The sequence below is a fragment of the Myodes glareolus genome, chromosome 15, assembly GCF_982192425.1.
Source record: "Myodes glareolus chromosome 15, mMyoGla1.1, whole genome shotgun sequence".
Classification (NCBI taxonomy): Eukaryota; Metazoa; Chordata; class Mammalia; order Rodentia; family Cricetidae; genus Myodes; species Myodes glareolus.
The window spans coordinates 51,579,912-51,595,132 of record NC_142040.1 but is presented as its reverse complement, the minus strand read 5'-3'; the positions used below and the strand labels follow the sequence as shown (position 1 = coordinate 51,595,132).

The 15,221-nt window shown below is 41.1% G+C and overlaps 1 protein-coding gene across 3 annotated transcripts in view; it reads right to left on the bottom strand.

The window, feature by feature from the left end:
- Nadk2 (NAD kinase 2, mitochondrial) overlaps positions 1-15,221 on the bottom strand; it is a 42,033-nt gene that overhangs the window by 21,593 nt on the left and 5,219 nt on the right. For all 3 annotated transcript variants that reach the window (XM_085676661.2, XM_085676659.2, XM_085676660.2), the window contains exons 2-4: positions 5,721-5,809; positions 4,839-4,927; positions 3,286-3,367 (exon numbers count right to left, since the gene is read on the bottom strand). In XM_085676661.2, the coding sequence (XP_085532787.1) occupies positions 3,286-3,367; positions 4,839-4,927; positions 5,721-5,809 (260 nt within the window). The remainder of the gene's footprint in view (positions 1-3,285; positions 3,368-4,838; positions 4,928-5,720; positions 5,810-15,221) is intronic.

Below are 15,221 nucleotides of genomic sequence, written 5' to 3'. Positions count from 1 at the left end.
GGTTAGCATTCACACTGAGCCTTTTGGGGAGATTCTGGGCCACTCCTAGAAGTTTAAATCCACACATGCCTTTTTTTCAACTGAAGACTATGTAGAGCCTGTGAATAGATGGTAGAGAAACTGGAAGAGCAGAGAAGAAACAGACGGCCAGAGAGCGTGTATATTAGCTCATGGATTTACAATGGATCCTGAAGATCACAGGGGAATTGTACAAATTTTAATTAAGGACTAACTATAATTAGACTTGCACTTTAGAAAAAGATCATAAATTGTGTGTAAAATATCCCCCACAGGCTTCTATGTTTGAAAACTTGGTTACTGAAATATCTTTGACAACAGCCTATGGCATCCTGAGCTGTTTAGTGGCAGTGAAAACAGTAAGAGATGGACTCAAGAGGTTCTAAACAAGGCCTCCAAATGATCAAGTCAGTGTCTCTGGTCACGAGCCCTGGGTCTAACTCAAGAGCTATGGGGAGTCGATGGCTTCTGGGAAAAACAGAGTTAGTCTTCTATTAGTGTGTGGCTCCTGGTGGGTCAATCATACTCCACTGTATTGTGGAATATTTATGTAAAGATATGTTACATGTGTTAATGCTGCATTTGTTTAAATATGTAAAGATGTGTTATATTTGCTTATGCTGCAGACTATCACTTTAACTGGGTAAAGGTGTGTCACATTTCTTACTGCGGCATTTGTTTAACTATGTAAAGATGTGCTGTATTTGCTTCACCTGTCTAAGGCACCTGATTGGATGAATAAAAAGCTCAACAACCAATAGTGAGGCAGAAAAGGGGTAGGTGGGGCTGGTGGGCAGAGAATAAGTAGGAGGGGGAATCCAGAAAAAAGAGGAGAGAAGAGATTGAGGGAAAAAGAGAGGGAGATGTCCAGAGACAGAAGACATGCAGCCAACAGACAGACAGACAGACAGACAGACACAAGAAGCAGTGAAAGTAGGACATACAGAAAGAAAGGTAAAAAGCCTTGAGGCAAAACGTAGATGAAGAGAAACAGGATAATTTAAGTTATAAGAGATAGCAAGAAACAGGCATAAGCTAAGGCCAAGCATTCATAACTAATAAGAAGTGTCCCTGTCATAATTTCGGAGTTGGATGGTGGACCCAAAGAGAAAGTCTGTTACACCAGTGGGTAGCCCCATATGGGCAGCACACATTGAATCAAATGAGTTTAAAAAAGAAGAAAAAGAAAAAAAAACTGAAGTTGTTGAGGGGGTGGGGGCAGAGGTGAAAGTGGATATGGAAGGAGTTAAGGAGAATATGATAAAAATTCACAGTATAAAATTTCAAAGAATTAATTTAAAAGTTTTTTGACAAAGGCAGAATTCCTAGAATTTATTAGCAGTTTGATAAGGCTAAGGAAGTAGTCACAACTCCCTCACAGGTAATGGTTCCATTTATCAAGAGAAAAGCAATGACCATTTGTAGACAAGCTGCTTTTTTAATATATCTGACAAAAAGCCAATTTGCAAGAACAGCATGAAAAAAAGGAATAAAAATAACAGGAAATTAGGACAGAAAATAGGAGCAGCAGATAATGAAGCCTTGAGGTTCAGTGAAGGTGGCCATCTGCGGGCCATTTCCTAAGGTAAAGTATCTAAGTGCTAAAACTAAGTTCCTTTAATAGTCACAAAGAAGAAATCACAGTGGTAGAAAGAAAAGAAACCTGCAAATGCTACACTTAAACCCCCAATTCAGAGAGACAGAAGCTACAGTGTCTGCTGGGTTCAGGACAGCACTGGTCTCTTACACAGTTATCAGCAAACTTGTTGACAACAAACTCAGAAAAGCCTCCAAGGTTTAGAACTGGGAAGGGAGGACACAACCTATGTTTGGGGCTCAAGAGAAGTAAAAGGGACAATAATGAGATGCAGAGTTGCAGCAAAGCCTGGGTGAGGCTGCAGAGCTGCAGCAAAGGCCCAGCCCTAGGGGGAGGGGAACTGCGGGCTGAGAAGGGTCAGAGAGGAAAGGGAACCTGCGACAGAACAAGATCTCCTACCTTCATTTCCTCTGTGAACATGGGGAGGGCTTATGCAAAGGATGCAGAAGCACCCAAAGCAAGCAGGTCTTCCATGGTGGACTGGGGAGTGGGGAAGAGGGGAGAAGAGAAGGCTAAGTCTAGAGATCTCGGTGAGTGGTGACGACTCTACGTCAGAAGTGCCAGCAAGTCTAATACTTCTAAGATTTTTTTTTTCTGGATGATTTTTCAAATCTAATGTAGGAATAAAAAGGGTGACAGGTGGATCTAAAATTGAAAGATAATTATTTAAAAATATTTATGAAGCTATCAAAAAATGAATAAGCTGAAATTAGAGGGGACCTGAGCACTGAAGGGCAGACCTGCGAGGGGACAAGACCGGTGCAAAGGAGAGAGAGCGTGCTCCCAGAAATGAGACGAGGAGGTGGGAAAATTCCAGACTAATTTTATACAGTCCAGTTATGGTCATGACTCTAAGTGGTTAGAATAAAGAAAAGAGTAAATATCAATAAAGCTGGAAAAGAAAAACTGAAGTTTGCAGACAAATGAAGCCAAGGCAGAAACTCTCTCCAGGCCTGACTGACCACAAATGTATCCAAGAACATCAAGGAAGGGTGGATGTGCTCGGCAATTAATCGCTTGGTCAACTGTGCATTTTATAACTGAACTGTTGGTGAAACATGTTCTGATGCTCACAGTATTAGGTATAGTAGTATAGTATTTGTGTTTTAATAAATAAAGCTTGCCTGGAGATCAGAATGCAAGGTAGTCACACTAGTCAGCCACACAGACAAGGCAGTGGTGGCACACTAGTTACTAGCCACAGTAGTTACCCATAGAGGCCGGGCAGTGGTGGTGCTCGCCTTTAATCCCAGCACTAGAGAAGAATATAAAGCAGAATGAGACAGCTCTCAAGCTCAGTCTCAGTCTGAGGATTCGTGGTGGCAGGATCGCCCATTTCGGTCTGAGGTAGAGGTAAAAGCCAGGGGCTGTCCACTTTGCTTTTCTGATCTTAAGGTTGAACCCAAATATCTGTCTCTGGATTTTTATTATCCATGTTACAACCAGGAACAAATATGCTTGCACTTTAACATCATGCATAAACTATGGTAAAATCTTTGAAGCAACAGAGTCCCACATCATGACTACATAGAGAAAATGAAGAATAGATTCAAAAGTTTAAGATTCATCAAAAATAGGCACCACACAAAACAAAGCAGAAATGGCTGTATGCACAATATTTAAAAATTAGTCCTACAAACCAGACACTAAATAAACATGTTCTCGCTTACCGTTCTGGATCAGTGTTGACCCCAATGACAGGTTTAAGTCTGTCCAAAACTTTACTCGCTGCCAGGAGCATCGTGCCATCACCTAACACAGAGTGTGAGACACAACCAGACTTGTCTTATAAAGCAGTATCAACATCACTTTGAAAGCTAATAGTTTTAACAACCATGCTCTCCTAGCTGACTTGACAAAGCTCCCCTCCACCTATTACATCTTTGTACTGTGCTGTACCGTGCTGGGTCTGCTGCAATGTGCTCTGCCTCTTACATTATGTTACGCCTGTTGCACTTTGCTGGGCCTGTTGGACTGGGCTGAGCCTATTGGACTGGGCTGAGCCTTCTGTACCGTGCCTGTTGTATTGTACTGAGCTTGTTGTACTGTGCTAGGCCTATTATACTGTGCTATGCCTGTTGTACTGTGCTACTTTGTATTATGTTATGCCTGTTGTTTGCCTGTTGTATTGTGCTATATCTGTTGTATTATACTGAGTCTGTTGTACTATGTCTGTTGTATTGTACTGTGTCTGTTTTACTGTGCCTACTGTACTGTGCTGTATGTTGTATTGTGCTGAGCCTATTGCACTGGGTTATGCCTGTAATAGTGTGCTTTGCATGTTATATTGTGCTATGGCTGTTGTATTTTATTGAGCCTGCTGTACTGTGCTGAGCCTGTTTTTCTGTGCTACAACTGTTTTACTGTGCTGACCCTGTTATTCTATGCTATGCCTGTTGTATTGTGTTATGCCTGTTGTGCTGATCCTGTTGTACTGTGTTATACCTAGTGTACTCTGCCTGTTGTATAGTACTATGCCTGTTGTACTTAATGTGTTGGGCTCGTAGCACTGAGTTAGGATTTCAACTGTGCCAAGACTGGCAAAAACAGAATTTATATTAGAAGATTGTCCTAGAGGTTATCCTGCATTAGGGAGGCTGGGCTATTTCTCAGCTCAACAGCACATTAAATGACAATCATACCAGCCAACTGCACATCACTACTCTAATCCCAAATATCTCCTTCCCTGAAATTTATATTTTAGTGAAAACATATCCAACCATGTCCAACTTTAATATATTCTCTCCAATAACTACTTTTGACTTAAAGTTGGATAACTACTTTTGATTTAAAGTTGGATAAAATGGTCACTAATAACAAAAATCAAGAAAAAGTCCATGTTGGTATCCTGGGGCCAAATGATGAAAACCTCAATAAAGTATCGCAATTGGCTCTTTATTAAGACTGCCATAATTAAACCAAAATACACTTAACAAATTATCTTCTGAATCTGAAGGTAAGACCTGTAAATCTACACTAAAGAAGACACAGAGAATATCACAGCACCAAGAACTATAAATTAACTAATATTAAGAAAAAAATGTAACAACAAAAACCAAAACAAACAGAAAAGTGTCTTGCAGGACTTGAAGGAATCAAAACAGCCAAACCCCAGGTACCTGTCTCAGGACATAAAGGAATAACGACAGTTAAACCCCAGGTACCTGGCGATAACGCTCACAGAAACCCCACATTAAAGCACTGATCTGGAGAGAGCAGTTACCTCCGGCCGCTATGACCGCGTCTGCCCATCGCACAGTTTCTTCACTGTACTCCCTCCGCTTTACCAGGCGAACCTCAATCCCTTCATCCCTAGGATAAGAAATTGCACACGTTTTCCACTGGTGACATATCTATGACACGGACATTTTCTAAAACGTAGATTATTACAAAAAAAAGCAAAAACAATAAAATCGTTGTTGTAGAAACAAATTTAGGTGTAGTCTCCAAAGTTAGCTTACATAGCCAATCAACTGTGACAGGTCAGGCAGCAAAGGAATAAAGCTGACAACCAAATCTCCACGGGCCTTAAAACAAATTTTAAAATCACTAACAATAATACTGGTTGATCAAAATTTTACTTTCCTCTGTTTCTGATGCTTAAATTTAATATAAAAATGTATTATATTTATTATGTAAAACTTATACATTCATTATAAAACCAAATAGCTATTGCCTGAAATTCAACATCTATTCATCGATTGGCAGAGACTGAAGTATGTGGCATGTCCTTAGGTTCCTCTTTCATAGTCACTCAAACTCAGTTGCAAATAGAAGATTCTAGAATGGTCATTTTTAGACACAAGGAATACGTCCATGAACACCATTCTGTTCCAAGAAATAACCTTGACACACAGTGGAAGCCTGCTGTGAGCTGAGCTAGCTGCAGAAATGACACTTTGCTAGAAGACAGAGTTACTGAAAATATCTGAATTGAGTAAAATAAAAATGTCCTTAGACAATGATAAAGTCGGGTCTTTTAACCTACGGTTTCCTGGAAATGTAACAAACTTTACTAAAATTCTAAGAATTAGCTACTAATACAAAATAAAATCATAAATCCTGTCCATAAAATCCCATCTTAGGCCCCATCCCACAGACTTACCGTAAACTATCAATTATATGTTCTACATTTTTGGTGTGAATATGATGTCGTTCAAGTAGCCCACTGTAGCTCGAGCCTTTCAATGCAAGCTATCAGAACAAAAGAAATGCTATTTTACATCAAATATTACATATAATACGATGTATTTATCATTTAAAAGCTCTATGTAAAATAAGAATTTTAAGGCACATTTTAATAACTGCCTATGAAATTTGAGTTCAAATTCAACTAAAGGCCAGATTTCAGAGCATCATAATTTGATTTTAGTATCAAATACAGCATCAGCCCACTGTTTCCAAAAGAAACATTCTATTATGTTCTTGAATGTCTTTAGCAGATTACACGTGGCTATCTGAAGGCCAAAGACAAACTCTCACTGTGACAGGCAGTTAGCTGACCTTTGGTCCACTTGGGTTTGCTGCTCCTGTGTTTACATTTGGGTCCTGTTAGGAGTCTGCCCTGTGTCATCTAAAGAAAAGGCTGGGGAGGTCTCTGAGAAAAGGTAACCTTCAGATATACAGAGCTGGACCTTCCAGCATTATTCTTCCTAGCTGATTTGAGTAATAGTTTATATTTATTTTACCATTAATACTCTAAAGAGATAATATAAAATATAAAATGGAAAGTATGTCTAATATAAAATCATAAATATATTATTATCATTACTTACTAAATTGCAGAGTAAAACTAACTTCTAAAAACTAATTTAGTATGTATTTTACTTTCGGGAATGGCTAAGTTGGGGTCTCAGTGTGTAACAGAGGTTGGCCTCAAAGTGACTCTTTCTTCAGCCTCCCAAGCATTTGTTGGCAGTGAGTGCCACCATGCCTGATTTGTGTTTTACTTTTCAAAACAGAATACTCATTTATTTTTGACAACTGCATTTTGCTTTTGCAAGATTACAAATACAACACTAATGTAGATAGCATTTTTTAATAAAATAAAACCAAAATTTTTATCTTATTTCTTAAGAATGATTACGGCTAATATTCTGACGCCTACCTTCCCAGTCTTTTCTTTACAAATACTGGGTTAAGAGTTCTTTAACATATTTTTTTCCACTTCTACCACTTAAAGAGAACTGTATGGGTCCCAAAAGAAATAGTGAAGGAAAACATTTGGTTATTGTGAAAATTAATAAATGGACTCTAAATTACATCAGACAGCCATACAAGTGTGCATTAGAATCATTGAATTCAGGCTAAATCGGCAGTGAGCACAGTGGTAACTGAAAACCCTTCATTTGTCTTAACCAAATGAACACAAATAAATTTATTTCTAAGGACAAGCAGAGTATGCCCCTTTAGATTTTCTGCCCCTCATTACTCAGACCTGAAACCTCTTATCAACCAACTTTCAAGGGCTATGAGCCAAAATGCCTGTCTTCTCCAGGATACCCTGCTCTGTGACTTTAAAAGAGATCTGCGTATTGATGTTAAGGATTCCCATTTGCTATCCCAAGCTCTGGAGACTCTGGACTCAGCAGAAATTGGGCCATCTTTCTTTAGATGGTTAATAGGCATCTTTTTGTTTGTTTGGTTTTGGGGGTTTTGTTGTTGTTGTTATTGTTGTTGTTGTTAGTGGTGTTTTTTACGGTTTTTCAAGACAGGGTTTCTCTGTAGCTTTGGGGGCCTGTCCTGGAACTAGTTGTTGTAGACCAGGCTGGCCTCGAACTCAGAGATCCGCCTGCCTCTGCCTCTGCCTCTGCCTCCCGAGTGCTGGGATTAAAGGTGTGCACTGCCACCACCCGGCTAGGCATCTTTTAATACCCAATACCAAGCCCTGCGTTTTCTACTCTAAGGATTCCCTACCTACAGCTTAAGTCACGGCTAGTCACACTTGAAACCACCTCTTCCCTTTTCCCTATATCCAATCACTAAACCATCAATGCACATCTCTACGCTCATCACTACCACAATTTGGACAACTGCACGCACACGCCTCTCTCCAGCTCCTGGGCCTACAGTCTACGCCCCTCACAGACGGTGATCAACTAACTATGAGCACGCTGATAGCCCTCCGCAGTGCTCTTCCTCGCACGGCTGGAATTCTCTCCGTCCTGCAGCCCAAGTCCGACTCTCCTCAGTCTTTAAGTACAAGGATGGCATAACCACATATCAAGGCCCTGAGCATGCTTATGGCGCACAGATGCCAAACCAATTACTCTTTTGGAATGGAGCCAATCACTCTATCTCAAAGTCTCTTAGTTCCCTCCACTGAATTTGCTACACCTAATATTATCATGAGTGTATTTTTCCCACCCCCTTACTAGAGTATAATTAACACAAGAGCGGTGACCTTCTCTTGTTCACCAGTGTACCTCAGGACCTGGTCACTGGGTAAGTTATCTGTTGAGTGAATTCATTCATTTGTCTGTTCAGGCTTCGACTTGGGGTGGGGGAACTGCTGGGGATGCATGTCTCAGAAAAGCAACAAGGGGGCATAAGCAGGTGCCCAGGACGACAACCTGAGGGACAGCCGGCTACAGTGCTGGCTGTGCAGGTAACCTCTACCTGGTCAGGACTGAGGAGCGGCCCAGACATGGAGGAAATGTATGATTTTGTTACAGTAACGCCACACACGATTTCACTTTAGGAGCGAACACTTCATGAAGCTAGAAATTAAGATTTTAAAATGTAATGTGTGCAAACATTTGCGTACCTGGCTACTATTTATTTAAATATTAGTTGAGCTCAATCAAATTTATTAAATGGAGACTACAAACAGCCCAGAGTAAAGAAAATCATTTTGAATGTACAATAAATCTTTCAGAATTTTGTCATCAGATTTATCGTTTCTCACTTGCCAGAAATAAAACTTAAGGGTAGTTGATTCCCAGACTTCAATAACCCGCCCAAATATTGTATCTTCTCTTCCAACTTTTGGTTGGACTATATGAATATGCACCCTGGAGCAAGAGACAGGAACAGGCTGAGCCTCCTGTTCTGACTTCCTTGTTCTCATCAACCTGCAGGAAATTAAGCTAAAGATTAGCAATGGAGCAGAAATGTCTTTATCTCAAATTTCTCCTTGTGTAAACACTCTCTCTATGTTAGGGTCAACATTCACCTAGACAATGCAACTGCTGTAGTACTTTAACACACTAGCTGGTGGACTACCTGGTGGGGTACCTGGTGGGGTAGCTGGTGGACTACCTGGTGGGGTAGCTGGTGGGGTAGCTGGTGGGGAAGCTGGTGGGGCAGCTGGTGGGGAAGCTGGTGGGGAAGCTGGTGGGGAAGCTGGTGGGGAAGCTGGTGGGGTGGCTGGTGAAACAGCTGGGCTCACTAACAAAGATTAAGCAGATAAGTGGCAAAACATTGCAGCAAACACTTCTGAAACATCAACTAGAATATTCTGAACAACCATGTAAATAGCACTCACACTATTGTAGAACACAAACTGTGGTAAAACGGACAACTAGACCCCTGAAAATGATGTGGCTTCAGACACCTAAAACCTCACCTTCATCAGAATATCAAGTACAAATGTATTCCTGTAAAAGGGCTACAATTAAAAAGCTAAAAATTTAGAATACATTCTCAACTTTACAAAGTCCCATATTACATATTCAGAATCATATTATTTTTAAAAAATGCATGCATTATTTCCATTAAAGAAATAAATAAAATGATTATTCAACTTGGAAAAAGTAGAAGAATCTAAAAATAAATAAATCTATAGACAGAATATCTCATTATAAGTGATACAGGTTCTCCTACAAAAATCAACAAAACCCAACACCTCTTCTACCACTGTGCCATCAGCACACACAGGAATGAAAGTTGAGAACAGCTCTGCCACATTGCACACCTGCTTCAACTATGAAATTTTCCAAATGGCCTTCTGCATTTTTACATTATTACTAATTTTTTAACTTGGCTTATATTAAAGCCATCACAATTACAAATTTTTAAAACTTGTTTTACCAAGTAAGGATATTATTTTGGACTCTTTAATTTCCGTGAAAGGTCAATACAGTGTTCTAACATATAAAATACACAATCTTGTAAGATAATGAAGTTTGCTAAGTAAACTCACTAGACACAATTCAATCATCCTTTTACACACTTAACTAGGTGACTTGCTATTACTCAAAATTGCCTGAAAAGTGGGTGTGCACCTCTCAGCAGCTGTAAAATCAACCGTTCGCCTCTCGGGCTCAGGCCACAATCACCAACTCTGGAAGGCTTGTTAGGCTGGAATGGACCGATTCTGGATTCAATCGACTTTATCTCCCTTCCGTTCCGCCCAGCTGCCTTGGCCAGTATTCATTTTGTTCATTCTATTTGTGTCTTCCCTATGGTTAGTATTGTCAAGGCTCTATCTTCAGCTCTCTCCTCAACTCTCCCGACATTTCCTGAGTTATCGTCAACCCCAGGACCTGGCCTCCCGAGTATGCATCAGAGACTGAAACCTGTCCCATCAGCTCTTGATTCATAGACTCCACTTTTCAAACGTCCTTAGCACCCCACCCAGTCCTAGTTCTCAGCCCAAGATATCTAAGGCTGCATGGTCCCACCTTCATGTGTACTCTGGGAGTCATGCACCCATTAATGAAAGCATTATTCTTCAGGTACCTGAACGAACCCAGCTGCCACCCTCAGGTCTCTCACACTATCTCCATACTACCCAGCCAGCTTCCACACTGCTGAGCACCCTCAGGTCTCTCACACTGTATCTCCACACTAGCCAGCCAGCTTCCACACTGCTGTGCACACTCAGGTCTCTCACACTCTATCTCCACACTAGCCAGCCAGCTTCCACACTGCTGAGCACACTCAGGTCCCTCACACTCTATCTCCACACTAGCCAGCCAGCTTCCACACTGCTGAGCACACTTTTCCCAAACCGTGTCACTGCCACACTGCCACCCTCAGGTCTGGACCGCATCGACTCTGCCATGCACAATGGAAAAATTGCCTCTGGATTCTCTGAACTGATCCCTTGAAAGTTTGATAAACTCCCATTCGATCCTGATCAAGACCTGAGAGTCACCTTCATCCTAGTCCCCAAACACAACCAAAACCTCATACCCCTGGCTCGCTCTATTCCTAGGAAGACAGACTGGATTCTAAGCATTAGCAGAGGGTGCTAACTTAGAATACAGTTAACAGCCGTCTGTCTCGCCCAGCCTACCTGCATGACCTCAATACACCGATGGTTGAGCACCAACCATGCCCTTGCTATACATTAGAGTCGGAGAGAACAGCCAGCATTTCAATTAAACAGAAAGTAAAATATCCTATCAAATTGGGTTACACTGTTTCCTGCAGCATTTTACTCCAATTAATACAAGTTACAATGTCAAGTGTCTGACTGGATCACAAAGTTTCAGTTTTTGTTGGCTAAAAGATGAACTTCATTCTTTGTTCTCTTCACCCATGCAAACTCTTCCATCCTTCAACATGTAGTAACATCCTAAAAATACAAAGTATCATTTTACTCTTACCATATTGGTAAAAAACGTGAAGGCTTGCTAAGTGCTGGTGATAAATTGTAGATTGGGGAATTCATCCAATGCTTATGAAAAGCTTACTTTTAGTTAGAACTGTCCTTAACAATATGAAAACTGGGTCTAGCAAGACGGTTAAACAAGCAAAGACACCTGCCACTCAAGCCTGGTGACCTGAGTTCATCCCTGGAACACGTGAAAAGGTGGAGGGAGAGAACCAACTCCACAAAGTTGTCCTCGGACCCCCACCCATACACTGTGACACGTGCACCCACCCACAACCATGTATGCACACACACGTACACACAATAATATTTTAAAGGTAAAATAGAACAGCTGCAAACAATCTGTAATAATCCCGATAGAGGACGATTACAAAGAAACACTACGTAGTGAATGCATTTGTATCAAGACAGATAACTTTTCCAAACAACAGTTAATAAATGCAAATTTGTAAAGACCAGGCACATGTTCTAAAGCCTCTATCATTGCTGTAACTTTTAAACATGCATAAAATTTTATATATTTTGGTAGAGAGTCATATCAATATAAAACCATCTGCATGATAATGTATATGCCTAACACCTTCACACAAGTAGAGATCACCCTCGGAATGGTGGGAGTAGGAGAGACTAGCTAGATGGATAGGGCTATACTGTTAATAGTTACCATTCTTACAAAAAACAAATCTAAAGCAGGGCAGGAAGAGCTCATTTGGGAAAGTACTTGCTACACTAACATGAGGACCTGACTCACTCCCAAGTACCTAAGTAAAGAGCTGCTGGTCCTCACTTAGGAGCCCAAAGCTGGGAAGCAGAGACTGAGGACCCCTGGGGCTTACCACCATCCAGTGTAGCCTAATGGCGAGCTCCAAGCCAATGAGAGACCTCCTCTGAGAGGGAGCTCCAAAGTGTTTCCTGAGGTTAATCCCCAAGGTTATCTTCTGGCCTGACTCCTCATGTGTGCAGGAGATACATGAGTACATCCATTTAAAAAGTTCTGAAGCAAATATGTAAAAATGGTATCTGCTACATCTACATAGTTAAATACACACATATTTGTATCTTGCTACCATGAACTTTACTACAAGCTTGAAATATTTCCTAATTGAAGATCACAACACTAAACACTTCACACAAAAAAAAATTTATTTAAAGGTTGTAAAATAAAAAGAAAAAAACTCAAGGTTCTTTCCTCTCCTTTACCTCTATCCTTCCTAATTAGCCTCCTCCTTTTCCATATGCTCATGGACTACAGAGTTAGAATACCATGAAATGTATTTTCTCCACTCACTGGAAACTAGTTTTGGTTCCCGGTTCAGTGCATTGCCTGGTAAACAACTACTTAACAAAGTTAGTCAGGCTTGTGGGATGGCTCAGGGTGAAGGCAGCTGACTCTGCCTGACTGATAACCTGAGGATGATACCCTGGACCCACATGACGGAAGGAGAGAACCACCTCTCTCAATTTCCACAGACCTCCAGACCTGTGCCATACCACTAAGTATAATAACCTCAGAAAATAAAAAATAGGTAATGAGAAAACAAATTAAGTCAACTAAAAAAACTTTCTGGGTGCTGATAACACCTTGTATTACACCTTAGCAAGTTTTTATTTAAACAATGGTTGCCCTTTCATTCGCCCTGGGCCTGGATGTGGAGCTGGAGGAAACTTGAGGAGGTCCGTTCTCTTCTTTCATCTGTGTGCCCTGAGTGTCACACTCGGATCCTCAGTCTTGCTCTACCCACTGAGCCATCTCAGAAGCCCTGGCAAGTGTTTATAATACAGACTTTGATGTTATATTCTCTATTACTTACAAGCTTCATGAAAGAGGAAGCACTTAAGAACTAGAGCTACCTCAAAGCAACTACGAGAAGAGGAGAGGAGGAGAGGGGAGGGGAGGGGGGAGGGGAGGAGAGGGGAGGGGAGGGGAGAAGGAACGAACCCCACTCCATGTAGCTGGGGAATGTAGCTTAATGGCAGACCACTACCTAGCAGGCACAAGGCCCTGGGTTTGATGCCAGCAGTGTAAAATTAACTAATTACCACTTCACAGTGTTAACACCTTTTTAGTTCACCTCAGTGATCCTAGAAAAGCAACCTGCAGGGGCTGGTGAGATGGCTCCGTGGTTAAGAGAACTGGCTGCTCTTCTAGAGGACCTGAGTTCAGTTCCGAGCACCCACATGGCAGCCCACAACTGTCTCTAACTCCAGTTCCAAGGGACGTGGCACCCTCACACAGACATACATGCAGGGAAAACACCGGTGCACATAAAATAATAAATTAATCTAAAAAGAAGAGTAAGAAAAGTAACCTGCTTTGGAATGGCAAATCAATGTCACGCCAAGTGTAAAACTTTCAGCTGGGTGACAATGCAAATGTGCTGCAAAAGTTGGTCTAATTAGCTACACGATGAATAGCTAGTGGTTGATCATAAAGGAAAAACATAGTATAATATCTCTAGAGCATGAAATAACTGTTACGGTGGCTGGTATTTGAAATTATGTGTTTCTGTTACATGTTAGAAAGAGTGAAATGAAGCCAACTTGAACGTCTCTGGTTACAATAGCAGCATGCATCGGTGAACAAACACCTGCATCTATGCACAACTTCCTTCCCACCATTAATCACAGAAGAGCAATCATCAGGGTTTGGTTGTCCACACACTTCAAGTCAATGCCGCCCCAGGTAATACCGTTAACAGCGAAAACTAAAATACACGGCCATTTCAGCTACTGTCACATTCAGTCTTTCTCTTTTTGAAAGCTCAGGGACAATCTTATTTCAGTTTAAAAGAAAACCCACAGGGCAGGCAGGCTGCAAATCCTGGCAGCTGCCCAGAGGGCAAAGATGGAAAAGAAAAGAGGAAAGTACACCGTTTGTTTGTCTGTTTTTTTTTTTCCCCAATGCAAATATTTATAATATACTTTTGGCCTTTGTTTTCCAAATTACATTTCACAGAACTTAAAACCTTTTCTGCCAAAACAACAAAAATCATTCTTTGTTTAGTTTGTTTCTCAAAATTTGAAGCCTGAACCTACTTTTAAGAGCCCATGTTGGCAATCTCTGCCTTACCAACTAACTTGGAATACTGCCAGATGGTGATAAGGCCCGGGATGGGGAAAAAACTGGTACCAGCCTCGGGAAGTAGAAAACTGAACGTCATTCTGAAGAACATCAGAATCACTTCCCCTAAATAGCTGCGTCTGCAGAAGAAATCATCACAGACTGGCATTTTCTGTGTCTTCATAATACTCAGCACAACCTTGGTAGGCAAAAGCATAGCAAATATCAAGGACTTCTGAAAAGATTCTGTCTGAACTTGACATCAAAGGGTGAACAGAGAAAAACATTAAAGAAACTGGGCTGCAAAGGTGATGACACCAACAGATAAAGATTAGTGAGGTTAGCGAATATGCAAACTTCTGATAAACCACTTATAAAAAGGGAGATAAACATCGTGTGTGGTTCTTCTGACTGCTGTGACAAAAAACGAAAGGTGACTTAAGGAAGGAGGGGATGGCTACTGTTGGGGGGAGGTTGGCAGGGATGCAGGCCACTCTGGCGCCCACCACCGAGAAGCAGTAAGAGATGAACGCTGATGCTCTCTCAGTTTCTACTTTTCCCTTTTTATTCAGTCTGGGACATGAGGTCATGGCACGACGCTATCCACATTCCTCAGCTAAGCAACTCAGAACATCCTCACAGCCCTGCTCAGAGGAGAGCATCCCCAGTGACTGTAATCACAGTCGGGATAACAAGGAAGGTTAACCATCATCTGCAAACACTCTGAGAAGAAACGTGAGAGACCTATTAGGATTTCATGAGCTTTTTGATTCACTCTACTTTTGGGTATTTATACTAGAACTTCATTCTCATTTATATGAACACATACATGAATGTAGTAGGTGTATTTGACGCTAAAAAGAAAAAAAAACCCTACAGAATAATTTACATTATTATTGAGCAAAATGAGATAAAGTATAGAAAAAGTACCCCCCTTTTCCTGCCACCTGTGATAGGTAAGAGAGCTGACCCTCCCCCCAATC